At 40.9% G+C, this 26791-nt stretch overlaps 1 protein-coding gene across 2 annotated transcripts in view; it reads right to left on the reverse strand.

Moving 5' to 3' along the window:
* The window catches only part of rev1 (REV1 DNA directed polymerase), a 75102-nt gene that overhangs the window by 40902 nt on the left and 7409 nt on the right, over positions 1-26791 (reverse strand). For both annotated transcript variants that reach the window (XR_004412321.1, XM_033022564.1), the window contains exons 2-9: positions 21371-21437; positions 18832-18964; positions 18402-18570; positions 11776-11922; positions 10175-10881; positions 4923-5021; positions 1501-1617; positions 372-504 (exon numbers count right to left, since the gene is read on the reverse strand). Coding sequence is in view for 1 of the 2 variants with exons in the window: in XM_033022564.1 (XP_032878455.1) it covers positions 372-504; positions 1501-1617; positions 4923-5021; positions 10175-10881; positions 11776-11922; positions 18402-18570; positions 18832-18964; positions 21371-21427 (1562 nt within the window). In the remaining variant the exon portion in view is untranslated. The remainder of the gene's footprint in view (positions 1-371; positions 505-1500; positions 1618-4922; positions 5022-10174; positions 10882-11775; positions 11923-18401; positions 18571-18831; positions 18965-21370; positions 21438-26791) is intronic.

Genomic DNA, 26791 nt, shown 5'->3' on the forward strand with positions numbered 1-26791 from the left:
ATTCAATTTTAAAAGCCAAACTTGAAGAGTCCATGTTGTTGTCAGTCAGGCAGCTAAATAAACAGCTGGCCCACTGAGCCTGAAGCAGAACAGCCTCTTTTTCTTAGCTGACTGACTAGCTAATTACATGTTTTTGATCACTCTTAGGATATCCCACTGGATCATCATCAAGCTACTGCCACAGGCTCAGATTTTATATCAGCAGATGGGATTTTTATAAATAGCTCCTGAATTAATCACAACATTTATAAAGTGTCCTTGCTGACAATAAACAAGACTTAAATAAATCAGGCGCAACAAACACTATATGAAATGCATAAACCTTTTATTCTATTTTTAAATTATCTTGAAAATCAGATATTTTTATTTACCTAGCTTCATAACTACAAGATGCAATTTCTGCCATTGATAAGGCCATCAGATCCATGTTAATACCATTCACAGAGGCAGGATTTGCATTCTCCCAGACGTTGCCATCTACTTTATCGGACACTTTTTTCTCTTCTATAAAAACAATGAAATTATCACTGTAAATCTGGCACTATTTTTTTTTTCATTTCCCTCTTTTATGGTATATTAAATCCCCACAAATAAAAGTAGAACATAAAGGAAGTAAATGCAAATAATAATCACACTGACATTAGCCTCCGCGTGTTAATATTGTTGAACAAATGCCTCCACATGAAGGCACTCATTTATTTATTTTATTCAAAAATCAGCAGCAATATCCTGCAATTTGGGATTTTTAGCCTGGGCCACTTAAGCTGAATTGTTTCAGTATTATTAAATTAAGCTGTTAAGCATTTCTCAGGGACCATGCATACTTTTTATTTATGCAACAACTGTAGCTGGAATGTTAGTGCAGAAGAATTGGTGCTGGTGGATGCATGGTTCAGCACACACATGTTCAATGGTCAAGTGTCTGGTTTTATCTCCCTATGTTCATAACTTGCTTGGAGACGGGGAAGGAGAGAATATCAATGCTAGAACACTCATATTGAGCAAACTGCACGAGGATACTCTTAGTACAAAGTTGTTTACATTTAATTTGTGCAGTAGCTTAAAAATAGATAATGATGAATCTTCTACCTATTATACATTCCAGCTGATTTTCATGAAAAAATAGAAACAGGTCAGGCAAATTGTAGCATGGGCTCCAAACTCACTAGTGGCATTTTGCCATTGTAGTAAATATAAAACTTCTCAGATTGAGAGCTGTTATCAATTAAGGAGGTGGGATAATGAATTAATTATTATCTTTGAGAAAATTAGTTTAGTGTCTAACTCATTAGTTTCTTTGTCTCCTGTGCTTTTATTTTTAAAGAGCTTCGAATAGTTTCATTTTGAAATTAACCCTTAAAAATTACTCAATACTACAATTACTTCCATGAAGAATGAAGCAATCAGAAATTCCAGAATGTGGCGTGCACACAAATTGAAAGCTAGACACTTTTACATTAACTAAGAGAAATACATATTATGGCAATATTAAATCCTTACCCATTTTGTCATTTATCATCTTCTTCTGGTAATATTGCATTTCAAACTGTGGGTTAGCACTTGGTCGGACGGACACTCGACCATGACCTCTGTTGTGGGTAACAGCTACAGGCTTTCCTAGAAGGCAAAAATGGAAAAGTTCTGTTCTTACCCGTTATTCCATTTTTCACATATTAGAACTATACTTGTTCTTCCTCTTGGGGTATGGATAACAGACTTAATTATAATCTACTCGTGCAGATATTCTCCATCCAATAGTTCAAAAGTTTTAAAGACGCCCTAAGATGGCCACTGTAGAACTGGCCTCAACAATCAAGTCAAGTCAAGAGAGTTTATTGTCATGTGTCCCAGATAGGACAATGAAATTCTTGCTTGCTGCAGCACAACAGAATATAGTAAGCATAATACAGAACAGTTCAGTGTGTCTATATAGCATAGACCATATATATATACACATAAATAAACAGATAAAGTGCAATAGGCTGTTACAGTTCAGAGTCTGTTTGTTGGCGAGTTTAATAGCCTGTGGCTGTGAGGAAGAAGCTGTTCCTGAACCTGGATGTACCAGTTTTCAGGCTCCTGTACCTTTTACCCGATGGTAGCGGAGAGATGAGTGCGTGGCCGGGATGGTGTGGGTCCTTGATGATGTTGGCAGCCCTTTTGAGGCAGCGACTGCGATAGATTCCTTCGATGGTACGGAGGTCAGAGCCAATGATGGACTGGGCAGTGGTCACAACTTTCTGCATTCTTTTCCGCTCCTGGACGCTCAAGTTGCCGAACCAAGCAACGATGCTACCAGTCAGCATGCTCTCTACTGTGCACCTGTAGAAGTTCGAGAGAGTCCTCTTTGACATACCGACTCTCCGTAATCTTATCGGGAAGTAGAGGCGCTGATGTGCTTTATTTATAATTGCATCAGTGTGTTGGGACCAGGAAAGATCTTCGGAAATGTGCACACCCAGGAATTTGAAGTTCAGTTTGATTTGAGGTACAAATTCAACATTCAAATTTAATTCCTTCTGAATTATTTTCCAAGTTGTATTTTTAAATTAATTTTGACAAATGTATTTATTGATCCAACTTACATTGCACATTGAATGTAGCCAACGACGTTATGGGGGATATTTCATGAGACTCCTTGTTGTCCCATAAACCCCAACTCTGAAATTTCCCTTTTTTCTTCCAGAGGAATAAATAGTCTTGATTAGTACGGCTGTCAGGGGTTATAGGGGAAAGGCAGGAGAATGGGGTAAGGAGGGAGAAATAGATCAGCCATGATCAAATGGCGGAGTAGACTTGATGGGCCGAATGGCCTAATTCTACTTCTACTCCTAATTCTACGACCTTAAATCCTGACTGACTATGCATCCATCTGTTTTCCTTAATAAGCTGACATTTAAATTCAGTAAGTTGTCTAATCTCTACAGTCTGAATCACGTACTCAACATGATGCAGTTACCTCACTCCAGGTATTCTGATAATCGTGATTTATTTTTTAAACTTCAAGTTACACTAATACGATCAACATCTCACACTGCTTCAATTTTCATTCAGAGCTTTCTGAAATACTAAAACATTCATTACCCTCAAGTATTGAGCGGTTTGCAATTTGTGCTGTGCCTATATTTCAAAACCACTAAATTTGTTGTACGGCAATTTTTTTTAGCATCTATTTATCAAAGGATATTTTGGTTTTGTTTTCTTCCTCTCTAAAGTCCTTGTTGCTCAAAGATTTAGGATTTTTGTTTGTTCCGAGGTCATGAAGAGTACTCAGCAAATTCAAATTCAATCTACGACCTTCCATGCAAACACTGGATTGCTACAATTTCAACAAGTGGTCTCTTCTATTCTATTTGCTGAAATATAAATCACTCTGCCACAGGTAGACTCACTAAATTCTCAAATTCCCTCCACAAATCTCTGACTCTCTAGCTCTCCCATGACCCTTGATCAAGTTTTCAGCCAATTGCTCTAATAATGATACACTGTGGTTTGGTGCCAAATTTTGATGATAATTTTCTCGTAAAGTTTGCTAAAACATTTTAGTATATTAACAGGGGTTTGCAAACTCCTATTTCTTTCTGCCAGGAAGTGTCTTTCCCTTTCTCCAGCCAGCCTCCGGTGTCACCCTCCTAGGTTTGAGTCTCTTATGGATAAACTATAGCCTTCCTCAATTCAAATGATTTTCAAAAGCTATTACTTTTCACCAAACTTAACATCCATCTTTACAATAAATTTCATTTTCCAATCCATTTCATTGTCAGCTCAAGATGTTTGTTTCTGTCCCCAGCTTCCAGCAACAATACACCACAGATTCTGCGTAACCATTATCCTTTCTTGATGATCTTAACATATGAGGAGCGTTTGAAGGCTCTGAGCTGAAGTTTAAAAGGATGAGGGGGAGATCTCCGAGAAACCTACCAAATAATGAAAGGCCTAGATAGAGTGGATGTGAAGAGGATGGTTCCAGTATGGGAGAGTCCAGGACTAGAGGGAACAGCCTCAGAATAAAAGGATGCACCTGCAAAATAGTGATGAGAAGGAATTTCTTTAGTCAGAGGATAGTGATTCTGTAGAATTTATTGTCACAGACGGAGGTGCTGGCTAAGTCATTGAGTATTTTTAAAGTGGAGATTGATAGGTTCTTGATTAGTAAGGCGTCAAAGGTTACAGGAGAATGGTGCTGGGAGGGAAAATAGATCAGCCATGATTGAATGGCAGAGCAGACTCAATGTAGGGGTGGCACAGTGGTGCAGCAGTAGAATTGCTTGCAGCGCTAGAGACCAGGGTTCGATCCTGACTACGGGTGCTATCTGTACCGAGTTTGTACGTTCTCCCCGTGACCATGTTGTTTTTCCCCGGGGTGCTCCAGATTCCTCCCACACTCCAAAGACGTTTGTAGGTTAATTGGCTTTGGTAAAGATTGTAAATTGTCCCTAGCATGTAAGGTAGTGCTAGTGTATGGGTTGATCGCTAGTCGGCGTGGACTCAGTGGGAAGAAAGGCCTGTTTCCGTGCTGTATCTCTAAACTAAACCTTACCTCTATTGTTTTGAATTTCATCCCCACACTTCATAGCTTCCTCATAATTCACCTTCTAAACCTCCCAAGACATTTATTCATTTTTTTCAAATATATGATTTGATCATACAGGTTCTCAACTTTTATCCATTTGAGGGTGATTCCTGGTCCCATTGAACATTACAAATGAAATTTCACCTTTGCAGAAACTCACAACTTGACTCTTAACTTTCAGCCCAATCATTCAAACAATTATTTTGTTCAGCCCATTTATATGTTCTTGAAATTCCTATACAACGCTGTAATCAGTTTGCATCCTCATGCTTAAGTTTAAAGTCACAACTTTAAACTTGTATCTTGTTGGTTGAAGAATTGATAAAAATAGAATTTAACATTTACAAACCCTTCAGTTCTGGGTGATCACGAATGCCCACTGATACAAAGAAACAGTCCATGTCGATGTGCATTATGCAGCTCTTATGTCTGGGCAAATCCGCAGTGCCTGTGGAGATAAACAGTAAATAGCAAGAGCTCAGGTACTAAATGACTACCTAAGCATTTAACATAAAAACAAGAATTATTATCTGAATGGTGATGGATTTGGAATAGGGGAGGTGCAACAAGACTTGGGTGCCCTTGCACATCAGTCACTGAAAGTAAGCATGCAGGTACAGTAGGCAGCGAAGAAAGCTAATGGCATGTTGACCTTCATTACGAGAGGATTTGCATATAGGAGCAAGGAGGTCCTATTGCAGTTGTACAGGGCCCTGGGTGAGAACACACCTGGAGTATTGTGTGCAGTTTTGGTCACCTAATTTGAGGAAGGACATTCTTGTTATTGAGGGAGTGGATCGTAGGTTCACGAGGTTAATTTCCGGAATGGTGGAACCAACATATGATGAAAGAATGGATCAACTGGGCTTATATTCACTGGAATTTAGAAGGATGAGAGGATATCTTATAGAATCATATAAAATTCTTATGGGATTGGACAGGCTAGCTGCAGGAAAAATGTTCCTGATGTTGCGGGAGTCCAGAACCAGGAGTCACAGTGTACGAATAAGGGGTAGGCCATTTAGGACTGAGATGAGGAAAAACTTTTTCACCCAGAGAGTTGTGAATCTATGGAATTCTCTGCCACAGAAGCAAGTGGAAGCCAATTCACTGGATGTTTTCAAGAGAGAGTTAGATATAGCTCCTAGGGCTAAAGGAAACAAGGGATATGGGAAGAAAGCAGGTACGGGGTACTGATTTAGGATGACCAGCCATGATTATATTGGCTCGAAGGGCCTGCACCTATTTTCTGTTTCTATAACATGGTAAGGCATTTAGGTACCCAGTCATAAAGTGCTGGGAGTAACTTAGTGGTTCAAGCAGCATCTATGGAGTGATCGAAGAGGTGACATTTTGGGTCAGGACCTTTCTACAGACTCAATCAAGAAGGATCCTGACTTGAAACGTCACCTATCCATTCTCTCTGTAATGCTGCCAGACCCGCTGAGTTCCACCAGCACTTTGTTTTGCTCAAGTTTCCAGCATCTGCAGTTCCTTGTGTCTTCAATTTTGAACAAGCTGGATGACTGTACATCTTATTTCTGAAGCCTAATTATAGGCATGACTTTAGTTCAGTTTTGTTTATTGTCACATGTACTGAAGTACAGTGAAAAGCTTTTTTTACGTATTTTCCAGTCAGCAGAAAAACAATACATGATCACAATCGAGCCATTTACAGCGTATAGATCGATACATGATAAGGGAATTAACGTTTAGTGCAAGGTATAGCCAGCAAAGTACGACAAAGGATAGTCTGAGGGTCACCAATGAGGTACAGTGCCGTCCATAATGTTTGGGACAAAGACCCATCATTTATTTATTTGCCTCTGTACTCCACAATTTGAGATTTGTAATAGAAAAAAATCACATGTGGTTAAAGTGCACATTGTCAGATTATATCAAAGGATATTTTTATACATTTTGGTTTCATCATGTAGAAATTACAGCTGTGTTTATACATTGTCCCCCCCCCCCCCCCCATTTCAGGGCACCATAATGTTTGGGACGCATGGCTTCACAGGCATTTGTAATTGCTCAGGAATGCCTCCTTAATGCAGGTTGAAGAGAGCTCTCAGCACCTAGTCTTTCCATCACCTTTGGAGACTTTTATTGCTATTTATCAACATGGGGAACAAATTTGTGCCAATGAAAGTCAAAGTAGCCATTATGAGACTGAGAAACAAGAATAAAACTGCTAGAGACATCAGCCAAACCTTAGGCTTACCAAAATCAACTGTTTGGAACATTATTAAGAAGAAAGAGAGCACTGGTGAGCTTACTAATCGAAAAGGGACTGGCAGGCCAAAGAAGACCTCCACAGTTGATGACAAAAGAATTCTCTCTATTATAATAATAAAGAAAAAAACCCAAACACCTGTCCGACAGATCAGAAACACTCTTCAGGAGTCAGGTGTGGATTTGTCAATGACTACTGCCCGCAGAAGACTTTATGAACAGAAATACAGAGGCTACACTGCAAGATGCAAACCACTGGTTAGCTGCAAAAATAGGATGGCCAGGTTACAGTTTGCCAAGAAGTACTTAAAAGAGCAACCACAATTCTGGAAAAAGGTCTTGTGGACAGATGAGACGAAGATTAAATTATGTTAGGGTGATGGCAAGAGCAAAGTATGGAGGAGAGAAGGAATTGCCCAAGATTCAAAGCATACCACCTCATCTGTGAAACACAGTGGTGGGGGGGTTATAGCCTGGGCATGTGTGGCTGCTGAAGGTACTGGCTCACTCATCTTCATTGATGATACAACTGCTGATGGCAGTAGCATAATGAATTCTGAAGTGTATAGACACATCCTATCTGCTCAAGTTCAAACAAATGCCTCAAAACTCATTGGCCGGCGGTTCATTCTACAGCAAGACAACAATCTCAAACATACTGCTAAAGCAACAAAGGAGTTTTTCAAAGCTAAAAAATGGTCAATTCTTGAGTGGCTAAGTCAATCTCCCGATCTGAACCCAATTGGGCATGCCTTTTATATGCCGAAGAGAAAGCTGAAAACTAGCCCCCAAAACAAACATAGGCTAAAGATGGCTGCAATACAGGCCTGGCAGAGCATCACTAGAGAAGACACCCTGCAACTGGTGATGTCCATGAATCGCAGACTTCAAGCAGTTATTGCATGCAAAGGATATGCAACAAAATACTAAACATGACTACTTTCATTTACATGACATTGCTGTGTCCCAAACATTATGGTGCCCTGAAATGGCTGGACTATGTATAAACACTGTTGTAATTTCTACATGGTGAAGCCAAAATGTATAAAAATGGCCTTTATTAAAATCTGACAATGTGCACTTTAACCGCATGTGATGTTTTTCTATTACAAATCTCAAAATTGTGGAGTACAGAGGCAAATAAATAAATGATGGGTCTTTGTCCCAAACATTATGGAGGGCACTGTAGATAGTAGTTAAACATTACTCTCTGGTTGTGGTAGGATGATTCAATTGCCTGATAACAGCGGGAAATAAGCTGTGTCTAAATCGGGAGGTGTGCATTTTCACTCCTATACCTTTTGCCTTAATATGCAAATTAAAGCAAATAAGGGGTCTAACATCAGAGGCCCACAATAGAAAATCGTTTTGCTCAGAGATAGCTGATGCAGTGTAAAGCAGAACTCAGGAAAAACAAGCCTACATATATTTGGTTTAGTTCAGGGGTCTCCAAACTATGGCCCGCGGGCCACATCCGGCCCGTCACGAGATTTTATCCGGCCCGCAGCAAGCTCTTAACACGTTCCGTACAGCAGGCTATTTAGCGGGTTTTGTGGTAGCGGATTCTGTGCTAGCGAGATGAAACAGCGCCCCCCACTTGCTCCAATCTTTACTTGATTGCCGTCACAATCTTTTTTTCCCCCTCAGGGACCCGACAGCTCCATGGGTAAGTTTCCTTTTCTGCCCCTCCTTTTCCTTTTCTGCCCACCCCCCCGCCGCCCTGCGTCGGGGGGGTGGGCAAGCGTCCTGGAGCTGGGAGAGGGAGAGGCTGATGGTACCCGCCGCGGCCCTTCCCCGCACCGTCTGCAACCTGGGGGCGGGGAGACACCGTGCCGGATACCCTCGGCCTGTCCCACCAGCTCCCTCAGCTTCAGGGGCGCTCGCCCCCACCCGACATCATTGCCATCCTGCTGGAGAAGACGGGGCCCGCGATAGTTTACATCGAGAGATAGAGAGAGAGAGAGAGAAAGAGAGAGAGAGAGAGAGAGAGAGAGAGAGAGAGAGAGAGAGAGAGAGAGAGAGAGAGAGAGAGAGAGAGACAGAGAGGGAGAGAGACAGAGACAGACAGAGAGAGAAACAGACAGACAGAGCGACAGAGTGAGACAGAGAGAGTGAGAGACAGAGACAGAGGGAGAGACAGACAGACAGAGACAGAAACAGAGAGAGGCAGAGAGAGACAGATAGAGACAGAAACAGAGAGAGGCAGAGAGAGACAGACAGACAGAGAGAGACAGACAGACAGAGAGAGACAGAGACAGACAGACAGAGAGAGAGAGAGAGACATTAAATTTATAAAACTGACATTTCTTTATTTTTTCCAACAGCCCGCAAAAATGTGCCAGGTATATAATGTGGCCCTCATACTGAAACGTTTGGAGGCACCTGGTTTAATTAATTTTCACGTACTTTTAGTTGCGCGCTAACCAGTCAGCGAAAAGACTATGCATAATTTCATTCGAGTTGTCCACAGTGTAGATACATGATAAAGAGAATAACATATAGTGCAAAATAAAGTTCAGTAAAGTCCGATTAAAGATAATTTGAGGTCCCTAAGTGTGGTAGATAGTAGCTCAGGACTACTCTCCAGTTGGTAGGATGATTTGGTTGCCTGATAACAGCTGGGAAGAAACTGTCACTGAATCTGGAGGCATGCGTTTTCACACTTCTGTACATCTTGCCTGATGGGACCAACACATGGATTTTTAAAGACTGAACTCAAAGAGCACAGACAAAGCAAGTTTCTCAACTATATTTAGCTGAATATGGAGATGGCAGGGTTTCTGACCTACAGTGAATAAACATAAATCAAAGACACCACACTTCCCTTTGGCCATTAATAATAGCTGAACAATAACTGATTCATACATTTTTTTAAAATCACCCGGGCTACCAATTCTTCCCGTACAGTCACCTTTGTTTTCAACCTACCCCTAGGTTGAAGCTTAATCGTACCATCTGCCTCTTGATCCTTCATGTTCATGTGTTTCATAGAAATGTGGTCCACTATCAGCGTATCTACAGCCTCACCAATCTGGTGGAAAGATCAGGTGGCGCAGAGGCTGCTTAGTCTGCCGAATTCCTACACAGGTTGTTGGTGGGTAAATTGTACTCCGCACCTGTCATAAGTACAAACATTTCCAGGCCTAATATTGTGTCAAATTTCCCGGTAAGAGAGTAGGCATGTATCTTAAACTTTTCTAACTAGGTGCACAGTTATAGCCTATATAGCTTAATGGGGACAACTAAATGGTCCCCATTTACAGGGACCTCACTTTTGAAATAAAAATCTCTCAGAAAGGGAAATTCAAGCAAATGAAGAACAAGGTGCAAATCCCCAAAATATAAAACCAGTAAGCAGAATCTTACCCAAATGATTGGAGCCACTAGGATTTCTCAGAATCTTTTCCATATTAATTCTCTTTAGTTTCTCTCTGCCAGGGTAAACCCCATTATTTTGTTTTTGAAGTCTGTTCACATATTCTGTAAACTCACACTTCCACATTGCTATGTGATGCAGTCTTGAATGGGCATAAAACTCAGATATAAAACTTGGGTCCGCAGGTTTAGATGACCCGTGGGAAGATCCTTTAGTAGGCGAAGGCTCTGCATTGCTTTTCATTCTTGAAATCTCCCGAATTGCAGATTGCCTAATCCCATTTATTTTGAAGCATTCATTTAAAGAAGAACTGGAAGGAGTCCTTGTGCAGTCAGTCAGAAAGGTATTGCCTTCTGCCAACTGCTCTTCACAGTTTTTGAAATCTGTTTCACGGTCATCATTAGCTTCTGCCAATACTTCAAGGGTTCCAGGTTCCTTTCCCCACAAAGTTTCACTGAAAAGTTTTAAATAATCTTGTGTTTTTAAGGCACTATTAGAATTGGGCTCATTGGTGTAATTAACAGCGATATGGTCTCTACAACTATGAACTCCGTTGTGATTTAGGTGAGGAAAAGCAGGCTCCAATTCCATTAGTTCAAAATCATCATTATTTTTGTCCCATCCATTCATTCCACTGTTGGTCTGGTTTCCTTTTCCCTTTTGTTTCACGTTCTCTTGGTTGTTGTTTATACTTTTTCTAAAAAAAACATAAGAAATAGTATTTTTCATAATTTTGCAAAAAAATGCATAAATGTGATAGTTACTGTTCCTAGATTCTCTTTCTGTAACTGGACAGGTTGAGCATGGACCAGGTGAGTGCAATATCACGCAGTTTGACGACAGTGGAGAGGTTGTTGGAAGGAGGATGGTGTAGTCAACAGTTGCTGAACATTGAGAGGATGAAGGATAATTACAAACACATAGAAGATTATTAGTAATAGTAATAAAATAAATTAGAACTAACTCTTGTTCCATACTTATGGCACCAGCCAATTAAATTTGCAGATCACATACTTTTTATACAACGGATCCAATTATTTCAATGAAGCCAGTAGTTTAGATTGAGGACTGGATGAAATAGCTCATTAAGCGCAGGAAATTACAACCTAGGTTTTTCCTGTTAACGTGGTATTGCAACTGGAATTCCAACCTAGATGCAGCATCTTTTTGATAAACCATTAATCAACATTATCAATTTTCTGCTCAACCAAAACAACTTCAGCTTTCAAAGGTACACAAAATTGCTGGGGAAACTCAGCGGGTGCAGCAGCATCTATGGAGCGAAGGAAATAGGCGACGTTTCGGGCCGAAACCCTTCTTCAGACTGGGTTGTGATTTAGGTGAGGAAAAGCAGATTGAAACCCTTCCCAGTCTGAAGAAGGGTTTCGGCCCGAAACGTCGCCTATTTCCTTCGCTCCATAGATGCTGCTGCACCCGCTGAGTTTCCCCAGCAATTTTGTGTACCTTCGATATTCCAGCATCTGCAGTTCCCTTTTGAAAACTTCAGCTTTCATGTCCGTCTAGACCCAAAAAATTACAGGTTAAGGAGTGAGATGTTACAACAAGATTCTAAAATGGTGAAATTACTCACACATTTCTATGAAGTTTGTAAATATTGCTCGGGCCTGGTGTAGGTTCTTCAGGTTTGTTCACAGTGAAGTTTAATCCTTTTTGGACACTTGACTGCTTAGTGTACAGTTGATAAGGAATGTAAGAAAGGAGGCACCCAGCTTTTATACTGCAAAGGAAAACAACAACAAAAAACAGATAATTTAGCATGTAATTCTTAGAAGCCCAGTAACATTGATACACCTCATTAATATGTGTTCTTGTGCTGGTGGTAAAGTTATGTAGATATATCAAGAGCTCTCAAAAAGGAGTATTATCAAAACTTGATTAAGGCAAATACAAGAAAAATATCAAAAGAAATAATCATTTTCGGTCAAAAATTGATTTATTACTATGAACCTTGAAATCTTTGGAAATAGTTCAAAAAAACATTAAAAGAGCAGGTAACGATTTTACAACATCTGTACAAAACACTGCAGAATATATAGTTCATAAATACATTACATAAATATGAAAGATGGGAAGGATGCTAGAGTTTTAACGAAGTTTCTGATGGATTTAAGTTAATTTTGAATTCTGTGACATCAATGGTTGATACAGAAAATACAAATGTGATAGAAAATATCTTTAGAATCAGGAATTCAAATATGTAATTGAGACTGCTTAGAGGAACAAAGCTGAGGAACAAATCTCAGATTTTAATTTTATTAATAAATCAGTATCAGTATCAAAAGAAAATTCAAAAGCGAGATCGTATATTATGCATATTATTGTATATTTCTAAACAGACATAGTATATAAGTGGTGATCAAGATGCAAATTCCAGTCATTGTACCGGCACGATGCAAGATTAATAGGATAAGTTGCTTCCAAAATACCACTTGTTTTTGTTCTAATAGCTTAATTGAACACACTGCACCTGAGGATTTACAGCAGATCTTTGAGAAGGAAATAATAACATGCAAAACCAGAACTCCATTGGTTATATTAATTCTATATGAACTGATTGATCTTGATTTGTATAGTAGTTTTTTTATATTTACTTGCAACTCTAATGTTATCAAGTTTCTTTTTCCACCAATCATTGAAGATTATTGTTGGGGCGCCTGAAATGATTAACTTATTTTCTTCTTGGGAAGATCCTCAGGATTGAGGATGACTTGCTTCCACTCCATTGTTTGAGTGCTGAGGTTGTTAATGAGGCCAATGGGAGAACCACGGATACTTCCACAGATGGGACAGGCAGTGGCTGCATTGGTGATTGGGAGGACAGTGCGTAATATGGTGCGTTCCTACCACTGGACTTCCACGTTTGATAACACAGGGTTTTTCTCTGCTCTCAATGCATGCATTTGAGGTTTTCAATGTCTTTTGAAAGCTCTTTGACCACTTGGAGCAGTCATGGGCCAGAGGTTTCCAGGAGTTAGCGTGGATGTTGCATTTCTTCGTTGTTTGTGTCTGCCTGATAATCTATACCCACAACAGAGCTCAAAATAGAGCGCCTGTTTTGGGAGTATGGTGTCAGACATGCAAATGATTCAGATTCAGATTCAACTTTAATTGTCATTGTCAGTGTACAGTACAGAGACAACGAAATGCAGTTCGAAACAAAATGATGTGGTGTTATAGCCAATTGAGAACAACTAAGGTCCCAATGCTGCGGATGTGGCCTGAAAGAGAATGCGGCCATTGTTTTACTTATCCTTGAGTGAACGAAGGATATTTTGGGGAGACAGGAATAGTAGTATTTTTCCAGTGCGTTGAGGAGCCTGCTGCAAGTCGTCCAGGTCTGAAGCATATAGAAGGATACAGCTCACTGAGTGAGGAACTGGTCAATTGACAACAGCACCAAGGACATGACGAACATTAAGCACACTGTATGTGTGCTGAATAAATGTACATTTGATAAGGCTCATTATAAACTATTTCACAACCCAAAATTTGAGCCCCACCTGATAATTAGAGATTAAACTGAACTTTCAAGAACTTCTGTTGTTTGGCAAATTTGGTCAATGTATTAGAAATAAAAGTTTAAAATAAAATTAAGAACAAACTTAAGAATAACAAGGGACAAAGGTTCAAAGATTATTTTATTGGTCACATACACCTAGGTGTAGTGAAATGCTTCTTGCCATGCAGCACATAAAGAAAGAATACAGACATAACAATAATAAAGAAATTTAAACATAAAAACATCCCCCCACAATGGTTCCCATTATGAGGGAAGGCACAGTGTCCAGTCCCCATCCCATGTCCACCCATAGTCGGGCCTATTGAGGCCTCCACAGTTGCCTTTAAGGAGGCCCGATGTTCCAGGCCGTTCTCGCCGGATTATTGTACTCCGGTGTCGGGAGAATCCTCTCGGCGGCATGGGAACCCTGGAACGGCCGCTTCCCTCACCGGAGACCGCGGCTTCCGAAGCCAATAAGGCCGCTGGCCTTATTGAGAGATCCCAGGCTCCCGATGTTTAAGTTCAGCGCCGCCGCCCGCAGCTGGCCGCTCCAAAGACCCGCAGCTCCGCGATGTTTATCTCGGCGGTCTTCAGCTCACCGGAGCTCCAGCGCGGCGACCCGGGCAAGGCATCGCCCGCTCCGCTCCACGATAGCGCTCCAGCGCTGTGCCGCCACCGAAGCCGAGGTTTTGGGCGGTCCCCGACAGGAAACACCGCTCCAGGCCCACTGGTAGGCCGCGAGGACGGGTCGAAACTGCAGCCCGCAGAAAAGCTGCCTCTCCGACCAGGTAGGGACCCTGAAAGATAGTTTCCCCCTTCCCCCCTCCCCACCCCCCACATAAAAAAGTCTAGACCTCCAGAACAAAAACACTTTAACTAACTAAAAATAAAAAAAAGAGATGAAAAGACGGACAGCTGCAGGCTGGGCAGCCATGCACAGGACAGCGCCCCCTCCCTTTCCAGAATGAACTGGTTTAGTGGAGTGATGTTGATTTACAATTCCAAAAGATACTCACTCTTATAGCCTCTAAAATGAACACACTGATTACCATAATTCCAGATATTTTGCAAAACAGTCAAAAATATTAATGGGGTAGTTCAGAACTAGACCAAAATGTTGTTGTTTAAACTATGGTAATCCAGGATTTCCACAGACATGAGGTCAAACATGGAAGTCCATCATTTACTCACACTCAGTTGGAGAGCAGCAGAGCACAATCTTACAGGGGTTCTCCAGGGTCATGCAGAAGAAATCAAAATCCCTTTGATTTCAAAGGGGATTACAAGCCAAAGGAAAAGACACGTGTTTTTTTTATATATTCTTTAACATTGCTTTTAATTTTGTGTTTCTAGGTCTTCAAGTTAACTATTATAAAATGTTTAAATAATTTTTGATTTCTGAATGTCTTACAGTCCTGCCAAGGCCCTGTCACTGGATTCCAGGATGTAGAGAGCTAATTAGATTGGCCCTCTGTCTCTCGACAAGGACTAAGCACAAGTTTGAGGAACTGTGGTGGTGAAAAAACAGGCCAGAAAAAACATGGAGTAACGAAGTTACAGCATTTAACTAAAAAATGCAAAGATAATTTTCAAATCTCACCATGGCAAGTTACAAACTAAGCTCTATAAATCTGATGGCTAGTACTCACAATGGAAAAGAAATTGAGGATGAAAACTAATTCTCAACACATGGATGCATTCTCTGTCCCCGACTATACTCTCTGTCTATATAGTGATGACTGTGCCGCCAAGTCTGCAAATCACATCAATGAAAAATGCAAAAACCTCAATATATATGGTTCATTAAAAAGCAAATCACATATTGATTAACAGAATTTGCTGTGAGAACTGCAGGCTAATTAGGGACAGCCAGAATGGCCTTGTATGCGGCAGGTCGTGTCTTACTACTTGATTGAGTTTTCTGAGGTGATGATTGAGATTGAAGGTAGGGGAGTGGGTGTTGTATAAGTAAACCCTCTCATACATGGGGGGGGGGGGTGCAAGGGGATGATGTTTGTTGCTGCCGATTTTCCACAATAACCGAGAGTGAGGGGTAAATATTAATGTTTAACCAAAGGCTGGGTGGGAAGAAATGTGACGGGGTTAAACCAGTGGGAATTCACAGGCCAGGGTGCCGCAGTACCCCGTGCCCCAAACGTGGTGCGCCAGGGACAAGCCCGGCTCCCACAACCGCATGCCACGTGGTGCTAGCTCATTGCGTAACTTGGCGGAAGTGGGAGGTGGTGCAACGGGAGTGTCGCGGTGTTACCAGAACACCGAGGCATGCAGTGACATGCACAAGCGTCTGCATCCAACACCCCGAGACCATGCTTCGTGGTAGCTGCTGCAATCCCGTGCCAAATGATATTGTCAAGCTGGAAGGGCTGCTGAAAAGATTTACGAGGATGTTGCCAGGATTCGAGGGCCTGAACTATAGACAGAGGTTGAGCAGGTTAGCATTCTATTCCTTGGAGCACAAGGAATGATCTTACAGATCAAAATCATGAGGGGAATAGTTTGGGTGCCAAGCGCACAGAGTAGGGGAATAGAATAGATTTAATAGAAATCTGATGGGTAACTTTTTCACGTAAAGGGTGCTCAGTTTATGGAACGAGCTGCCAGAGGAGGCAGTTGAGGCAGGTACTATCGCAAAGTTTAAGAATAATTTAGATAGGTACATGGATAGGACAGGTTTAGATGGATATGGGACAAATGCAGGTAGGTGGGACTAATGAAGATGGGACATGTTTGCCGGTGTGGGCAAGTTGGGCCGGAGTCTCTATGACAATGCAATGTTCAATGACAATGCTGTGTTTTACTGCTTGCTCTCTCCCCGCTACTGCCTTTCCGTTGTGCTTCACGCCAACCACCAACTGCCACCACGAACGGATGCCTCAATCCGCTATGACCAAAATCCGTTACATAGAGGTCCGTAATTGCGAGGGTTTACTGTAAATGGATTTTTGAATGGCTTTTGATAAGGACCCTCATGGTTGGTTGATTCCAGAAGATTAACATGTATGGGATTCACAATGACTTGGTTGTATGGATTCAGCACTGGCATTCATAGAAGACAGAGGGTTAGGGTGGAAGTTAGGTAATTTGGCTGCAGCTCAGTGACCAGTGGAGTTCCACAGGGGTCTGTGCTGGGACCTCTGCAGTATATATAAATAAATGACAGACATAAATGCAGATGGGTTGGTGAGTAATTTTGCTGACGTTACTAAAAGTGGAGGAATTGTAGACAGTGAAGTATGGTGTCAGAAGCTACGGCGAAATATAGATCACCTGCAGAAATGGGAAGAAAAATAGCAAATGGAGTTTAACGTGAGCAAGTGTGAGGTGTTGCACTTTGGGAGGATGAATGTAAGGGGTTAATGACAAAATCCTTAACAGCACTGTTGTGCAGAGATCTTGAAGTCCAAGTTCATAGCTCACTGAACGTGGCAGCACAAGTGCATAGTGTGGTAAAGGTGGTGAAAGATATGCTTGCCTTCATTGCTAGGGGTATTGAATATAAGAGTTAGGAAGTCAGAATGCAGCATTATAGGACTGTGGTTAGGCCACATTTGGAGCTCTGTCACCCCATTATCGGAAAGATGTGAAGGCTTTGGAGAGGGTGCAGAGGAGGTTTACTAGGTTTAGATTAGAGGATTTCAGCTACAGGGAGAGGTTGGACAGACGGATTATTTTTTCTGGGACAGAGTTTCAAGGGAGACTTGATGGAAGTATATAAAATTATGAGAGAGGGAAATAGATAGGGTAGACACAGAACCTTTTTCCCCAGGGTGGAAATGACCAACACTAGAGGGCATGGTTATAAGGTGAGAGGGGAAAAGTTTAATGGAGGTATGTGGGGCAAGTTTTATTTTGCACTGAGTAGCAGGGGCCTGGAACGCTTGCCAGGGATGGTGGTGGAGGCAGATACGATAGTGGCATTAAAGAGGCTTATAGATTGAATCATGGAACTGCTGGAAATTGAGGGATATGGATCATGTATAGGAACCAACACTGGGTACTATTCTTCCTACTGCACTATAAAGTTAACTGATATATTCACTCCAACAACACCAAAACTAGAGCAACTGTTCTGAGATTGCACTGATGTCTAAAAGTCTTGAAATGTACTTAAACTATATTGCATCAAATACTATTTCAATAAAACTAACAATTTCGTATAAACAAAAATAACGTGGTTTCTCATTCAGAGAAATGTCAATTTCATTAGATTGCTGCCACAAATTGTTGTTGCATTTTCATAAGAATATGCAAAATACCACAATGCAATTTGGGAGCTGTTCCACTAAGATATAAATTTCACCTAAAAATCTTCCCATAAATTCCGGTGCACATAGATAACACAAATTAAGGACAAGGCCCAGCAAAAGTAAATACATAGCAACAATAATAACTAATTTGTAATACTAATAAAATATTGAAAATGTGGAAATAGATTTGACCACAGGTTTAGAATTACATGCTTTTGTTACAAATGTTGCATTAAATCTTACCCTTTCATTTAAATCAATTCCATTATCCAGTTGGGAGCTTTCATATACTTAAGATTGAGGTTATATTGCAGCCAATTCATAAACAGCATCATGGAAAGACTCATAAACATTCGGTATTCAGTGCATTCAGTGCTATTTTCTTCTCACCCAACTCATAGTAATGATAACTATTGCACTTTTACTGACCTGTCTGTGATCCAATTAGGCCGAACAACTTTTTCATCCTTCAATTCTTTTATTTTTGCATTTGGCAGGTTGGTTGCAATAATGTGTGTAGTTTTAGACCTTGAGTAGTACACGTGATACTGGCCCCCATGCAGCATCATAAGCCTTCGAAGCTCATCAGCTGTTGGTTCTAAAGCAGAACATTTCATTTAAAGACGGAGAAAAAAAAACAGGGCCTAGACAGTATTCTGTATCTCGGCATCCATAGACTATCTAATAATGTAATTTCTTCTACATAGTTTTGACAAATATTTAGTTAAATTGCATTCAAACTAATTTTACCTAAAATTACCAATTCGCTCTCAACCCAGCTGACATAATATATGCTCACGTTGGTTCCAGTTTTCTGAAAGATAACAGTGACTCCAGACTAATTTTTAAACACACATACCTGTGTAACCATTGACATAAATTGTAACACCTTTGAAAATGCAAGATGTTGTCCCTTCATTTTCTTGTTGAAGTGAAGAATCTGATTTGAACTGCCTTTCCAGTTTGTCGATCTTTGCTGCCATGTAACCACCCTAGGAGAAATTCAAGAGATTTTGTGAAACTTCAGTTGCAATGATTTATCCAGACACAATACTTAGTTGTGAATTATAAACAAAATATTTTAACTTGCATCGTCCTGAGAGACCTTTTAGTTTTGACATATCGCGTGGAAACAGGCCCTTTGGCCCACTGACCAGCAATCACCCCGTACACTAGCACTACCCTACACACTAGAGGCAATTTACAATTTTTACCAAAGCTAATTAACTTACAAACCTGTACGTCTTTGGAATGTAAGAGGAAACACCGGAGCACCCGGAGAAAACCCACGCGGTCACGAGGAAAACGTACTAATTTCATAGAGACTGCACCCGTAGTCAGGATCAAACCTGGGTCTGTGATGCTGTAAGGCAGCATTTCTGCCGCCCATTCCTTCATTCTCCTATTTCTGCTAAATTTCTATTGGTTATTTGTAAAACTGCTTAATATTAAATTTATACACATATTTTGGTGATATAATACTTCCAAAGACATGCGGGTTTGTAGGTTAATTGGCCTCTGTAAATTGTCCCTAGTGTGTAGGATAAAACTTGTGTATGAGTTGGTTGGTGCGGACCCGGTGGGCCGATGGGCCTGATTCCACACTGTATGACTAATCTAATACTTCCACACTTTGCTTAGTTTTCTGCTCGCATAATATTAGAAAGTCTTGACCCTTGTTGAAATTTATTGCAAAAACAGAGGACGAAAATAAAAGTGCAGTTTAAAGTCAATTATCATCCGAGGTGAAAGAAAAATCAATGCAAAGGAACCAAACTAATTCCAGATTAATTGCTGTGTGTAAACAGGAGGAGGAGCTGATATCCATGCAAAGCAAAACCTTCTCTGGTGAATTATTAAATCCCAAAGGTTATGTGTTTCTTCAGTATGTTCACTTATTTTGACACAAAGGCCATTTGGCGCATGGGGGTTATGCAGGTATAAACTCCATCTCCCCACTCATTCTCCTGTTTAGTTTAGTTTAGAGATACAGCGCGGAAACAGACCATCCATCCCCGCACATTAACACTATCGCACACCCACAAGTGACAATTTTTACATTTACCAAGCCAAATAACCTACAAACCTGTACGTCTTTGGAGTGTGGGAGGAAACCGAAGATCTCGAAGAAAACCTACGCAGGTCACGGGGAGAATGTACAAACTCCGTACAGACAGCACCCGTAATCGGGATCGAACCCGGGTCTCCGGAGCTGTTCCTTTGCAATTTATTCTTGCTTGTGCTCGTTAACTAATCATTGATTTATTTGCCATTTATCCATCTACACAAAAGGCTAATTTGCAGTAGCAAGAGAGAATGCCGATGGAGTTCAAGGGCATAGAATGCACTTTGGTCTACAATGTCTGTGCCAAACACGGTGCCAAATTAAACTAATCCCATCTGCCTGCATGTGATGCATATCTCTCCATTCCCTGCCAATACATGTGCCTATCCGAAAGCTTCTTAAACACCACTTTTGTATCTGTTCCACCATCACCACTGATATCCTGTTCCAGCCACCAACCACTGTGTAAAAAAACTTGCCCTACACATCTCCTTTAAACTTTTCACTTCTAACTTTAACGCTATGCCTTTCCACTCTGGGAAAGACGATTCTGGTTATCTATCCTGGCTAAGCCTCTCATAACTTTATAAACTTCTTTCAGGTCTCCCCTCAGCTTCCGATGCTCCAGGGAAAACAATGCAAATGTTTTCTTATAGCTGATACCCTCTAATCCAGGCAGCAACCTGGTAAACCTTTTCTGCACCCTCTCCAAAGCTTTCACATCCTTACTGAAATGTGATAACCGGAACTGCATACAATATTCCAAACGTGGCTTAACCAGACGTTTTACAAAGCTGTAACATGACTTCTTGACTCCTACGCTCAATGCTCTGATCGATGAAGGCAAGCGAACAATATGGGTTCTTTACCATTCCATTTACTTGTGTTGCTACTTTCAGGTAGCTATGAACTTGGACCTGAAGATTCCTCTATACATCAGTGTGGTTAGGGATCCTGCCATTAACAGTATAATTTCCCCATACGTTTGACAATAGACAATAGGTGCATGTCCTCTCAATGTGTAACATCTCACACTTGCCTTCATCAAAATTAATTTGCCACTCCTCTGCTTATATCTGTACCTGATCCATATCTTACTGTATCCCTTGACAGCCTTCTTCACTCTCTCCAACTCGATCAATCTTTTTATCATCTGTAAAGTTATCAACCAACCCATCTACATTTTCATCCAGATATATACACACACACATATACACATACATACATATAATACACATACATATAATAAATACATTCTCAATGCCAATACACAAATAGAAAACAAAATGTACAAATTGAGCAGATTATCAGAGGCAAATCATGTTGAACATACCCAATCCCTCCAGCCATCCTCTTTGCCGGCACGTTTCCTCCATCCGCCACGGCTCATAGTAGGTTCTCTGAGATTTAATTTCACATTGGTGATTTTTGAGAATAATGTCTAAACTTTACATATGTGAAAATAGAATGCAAGGCCAAATACAATTAATCACATCAAAAAGTTAGCAACAAAAGCAACATTAGCAGAACTGCACGACTTCAAACGTGTCATTAAAGCTGCGACTGTTAATTTATATGGAAACAATGTTCACTAAATCCAAAAGATAAATCCAACATTCATTGCACAAGCATCATTAGATGCTTCAGTAAAACAGCATTCCATAAGTATAGAAATTAGTTTTGTAAAAATTAAAATCTCTACTGAAAACAAAAATCCTCAAAATTTGCTTCAATATATCAACATCCAAGGTGAAAACACTATTGTTTTGGTTATAACTTCACCCCCCCCCCCCCCCATCTCCATGCCACGAATACATTACAGCAAAGAACATATTCTTGTGACATAATCTGCTCAAATCTTGAAGGACTCTGATTAACGATAAATCTTTTTTTTTAGTTCTCAATAGTACCTATAAAATACACAGGAGAAGCAAAGAATTATTTAAGAGCCTCAGTAGGGAGCAAAACATCTGCAGAACTTGTGCGACAAGAATACTCCAAGGGTTTGGTGAATGGATTCAACAGGAAGCAGGTTTGAGCTGGAACTTCAAAATTATAATTCAGTTTTAAAAATACTAGCTCCTATTTCTTAAAATGCAAATTATAGTGTTGTACTCTCTCTTAACCTATCTGTTGGTAGATGCAACAGTTCCTATTTTTATTTCTGCCATTATTGAGACTGCTCTCTTTTTTTGAATGTACAGCAACAATAGTGAAGTATTTCTGTAATGTTATGGTGAAACCTTGTGATCAGGAGAAAGAAAGGGCTTTACTCACAGTATTTTAATAATCCTGCACTTAAACATTATCCTTCCTGCAAAAAAATGTCTGATTCCACAATTTGTTGCTCCCTGCTCCCATACTGCCTCATGGTAATCAGTAAGACTATACTGTTTAATCAATTATTGTGCTCTGTAAATCTCATTAAGATTGCCCTTGCATCATTCATCACTTCAGCACAGTGGGTGGGTGTGTTGGGATATTAACAATGCTGCAATTGAAAATATTTTATTTTCCTGATTCTGTATATCTATTCAACTCAATGTGCAATTAAGAAATCATTGTCTCGTATGAAACATCAGGATGTGCTTTCCAACCTTCCATACAAGGCATCATTTATGAGTTGCATTTACACCCGTAGACTGGCAAAAGCTACAATTATTCAAGTAAAAAGCACAGGGCAAGCCACTGAAAAATTGTTCCAAACAACACCAAAAGAAAATTGAGAGGTTGCATATACTTTTTCATGCAAGTCGGCTTCTTAAAAGGTTCTACCCGAATCATCTAATCCAATAAACATATATTTTCGTTCAATAATTAGCATGCCAAAACAAAACATAATCAAAGCATAACCGAGTCACACGTTGTAAAACAAGTTTGTAGGATTGCTTTGCATGAGTACCAACCACCTGGAACTGTCCAAATAACAGCACATCTTAAGATAGAGGAAAAACAAAGAAAGCATACAAAAGAAACACAGTGGTGATATTTATTTATAGTTGGTTTTAAGATATCCCAGAAAGCTTCATAATTCAGCCCTGAGACCATTTACATTACCCGCACGTGCCCTTCCTGATTGTGGCCACCAAATCTTCCTTCACCTGAAGAAGCCTAGCGGAGAATAAAGAGTGAATATCTTCAGTCTGAAACATTCTAGACTTCAGAGGCGTGGCCTGAAGCCCTGACCCAAAATATCCTTTGATAATTTTGACAGCTTGTAAAGTTCCACATTGGCTTTGCCAGTATTTTTTATTGTTTTTCAAAACATTGAAAGATTATCTTTAAAATATTTTTCAAATGAAAAATAAATGGTTCATGTTACAATGACAATAAAGAAACTATTCTATTCTATTCTAACTAAAAATAAATTAAGATATAATAAACGCTATACCTAAAAACTTAAAAATTAAACATTAAACAAATTAGTGTGTTGAGTAAAGAATTTATCTTCCACTTTTCTTTAGTCTTTCAATTCTCAATGCATTGCTCGCTCAGCCGTCTAATAAGATCATGGCTGATCTGAATTAACCCTAACATTACATTCCTGCACTGCTCTGTTAACTTTAGACTAGAGATACAGCGTGGAAATAGGTCCTTTGGAAAACCGTGTCTGTGCCAACCAACATATAAAAATAGGTGCAGGAGTAGGCCATTCGGCCCTTCGAGCCACCTGCTTTTCCCCCCATATCCTTTGATTCCTTTGCCCTAAGAGCTAAATCTAGCCTGTCCAATCCTTTAAGAATTTTATATGATTCCCTCATCCTTCTAAATTCCAGTGAATACAAGCCCAATCGACCCATTCTTTCATCATATGTCTGTCCTGCCATCCCGGGAATTAACCTGGTAAACCTACGCTGCACTCCCTCAATAGCAATAATGTCCTTCCTCAAATTAGGAGACCAAAATTGCACACAATACTCCAGGTGCGGTCTCACCAGGGTCCTGTACAACTGCAGTTGGACCTCCTTGCTCCTAACCTCAAATCCTCTTGCAATGAAGGCCTACGTGCCATTAGCTTTCTTCACTGCCTGCTGTGCCTGCATGCTTACTTTCAGTGACTGATGTACAAGCACATCCAGGTCTCGTTGCATCTCCCCTTTTCCTAATCTACGATCACCCAGTACACAATCCTACTTACCAGGGATAATTTAAATTTTTTTCAGGTCAATTAACTACAAACCTGTTCGTCTTTGGAGTGTGGAAGGAAACCGGAGCACCCAGAGGAAACCCACATAGTCACAGGGGGAATGTACAATCCATACAGTTCATACAGCACCTTTAGTCATAATCAAATCCCAAATCTCTTGCACTTCAAGGCAGCAACTCTACTCGCTGCGTCATTGTGTTGCTACTATAACCTTTCATCACTCGCTTAATCAGGTATCAATTAAAGACTCAGATTGCACCCCTCGCCCCACTTTTGAGGAAAAGAGTTCCAATGACTCGACCTTCTGAAAAAAACAATCCCCCTCATGTGTCTTAAATGAGTGACTTATTTTATACAGTAAGCCCCAAGTTCTAGATTCTCCCAGAAGAGGAACCGTCCTCTCCATTAATCTTCCAATCAAGAAGCCTCAAGATCCTACATGTTCCTACTCACTCTTCTAAATCCCAGTGTATATTAGCCTATCCTGTCCATACCCTTACTTCACAAGATAACCCATCCATTCCAAGTATCAGCAAACCTTCTCTGAATTTCTTCCAACACATTAACATCCACCCTGAAGTGCTTTGAGAGGTTGATCAAATCAACTCATACCTCGACAAAAACCTTGACCCACTGCAGTTTGCTTACCGCCACAACAGATCAATGATGGAAGGTACACAAAAATGCTGGAGAAACTCAGCGGGTGCAGCAGCATCTATGGAGCGAAGGAAATAGGCAATGTTTCGGGCCGAAACCCTTCTTCAGACTGATCAGAACTGGGTCTCTGCGCATCCCTCTGCAATTGGATCCTCGACTTCCTCATTCACAGACCACAGTCTGTTCGTATTGGTGGAAATGTGTCAGACTCGATAACAATCAGACGGGAGCACCTCAAGGCTGCGTGCTCTGACCCCTGCTGTACTCACTCTGTACTCATGACTGCATAGCCGGTCATAGTGCGAACTCCGTCATCTAGTTCGCTGACGACACCATTGTTGTGCGACATATCACTGATGGGGATGAGTCAGAGTATAGAAGAGAGATCGAGCAACTGTTCATATGGTGCCAGCACAATAACCTGGCCCTCAACACAAGCAAAACCAAGGAACTGATTGTGGACTTTGGAAGGAGTAGGATGGGGACCCATAGTCCCGTTTATATCAACGGGTCGATGGTTGAAAGGGTCAAGAGCTTCAAATTCCTGGGCGTGCACATCTCTGAAGATCTTTCCTGGTCCGAGAACACTGATGCAATTGTCAAGAAAGCACATCAGTGCCTCTACTTTCTGAGATGATTACGGAGAGGTGGTTTGTCAAGGAGGACTCTCTCTAGATTCTACAGGTGCACAGTAGAGAGCATGCTGACCGGTTGCATCGTGGCTTGGTTCGGCAACTTGAGCGCCCTGGAGAGGACAAGACTACAAAAAGTAGTAAACACTGCCCAGTCAATCATCGGCTCTGACCTTCCTTCCATCGAGGCGATCTATTGCAGTCGCTGACTCAAAAACTCTGGCAGTATCATCAAAGATCCACACCATCCTGGCCACACACTCATCACCCCGCTACCTTCAGGTAGAAGGTACAGGAGCCTGAAGACTGCAACGACCAGGTTCAGGAATAGCTACTTCCCCACAGCCATCAGACTATTAAACTTAGCTCGGACAAACCTCTGAACATTAATAGCCCATTATCTGTTATTTGCACTCTATCAGTTTATTTATTCATGTGTGTAAACATAGAAACATAGAAAATAGGTGCAGGAGTAGGCCATTCGGCCCTTCGAGCCTGCACCGCCATTCAATATGATCATGGCTGATCATCCAACTCAGTATCCTGTACCTGCCTTCCCTCCATACCCCCTGATCCCTTTAGCTACAAGGGCCACATCTAACTCCCTCTTAAATATAGCCAATGAACTGGCCTCAACTACCTTCTGTGGCAGAGAATTCCAGAGATTCACCACTCTCTGTGTGAAAAATGTTTTCCTCATCTCGGTCCTAAAAGATTTCCCCTTATCCTCAAACTGTGACCCCTTGTTCTGGACTTCCCCAACATCGGGAACAATCTTCCTGCATCTAGCCTGTCGAACCCCTTAAGAATTTTGTAAGTTTCTATAAGATCCCCCCTCAATCTTCTAAATTATAGCGAGTACAAACCGAGTCTATCCAGTCTTTCTTCATATGAAAGTCCTGACATCCCAGAAATCAGTCTGGTGAACCTTCTCTGTACTCCCTCTATGGCAAGAATGTCTTTCCTCAGATTAGGAGACCAAAACTGTACGCAATACTCCAGGTGTGGTCTCACCAAGACCCTGTACAACTGCAGTAGAACCTCCTATACTCAAATCCTTTTGCTATGAATGCTAACATACCATTCGCCTTCTTCACTGCCTGCTGCACCTGCATGCTACTTGATCAGTCTGAAGAAGGGTTTCGGCCCGAAACGTCGCCTATTTCCTTCGCTCCATAGATGCTGCTGCACCCGCTGAGTTTCTCCAGCATTTTTGTGTACCTGCCTACTTTTAATGACTGGTGTACCATGACACCCAGGTCTCGTTGCATCTTCCCCTTTCCTAATCGGCCACCATTCAGATAATAGTCTACTTTCC

Source organism: Amblyraja radiata, chromosome 6, assembly GCF_010909765.2.
Source record: "Amblyraja radiata isolate CabotCenter1 chromosome 6, sAmbRad1.1.pri, whole genome shotgun sequence".
NCBI classification, from domain to species: Eukaryota; Metazoa; Chordata; class Chondrichthyes; order Rajiformes; family Rajidae; genus Amblyraja; species Amblyraja radiata.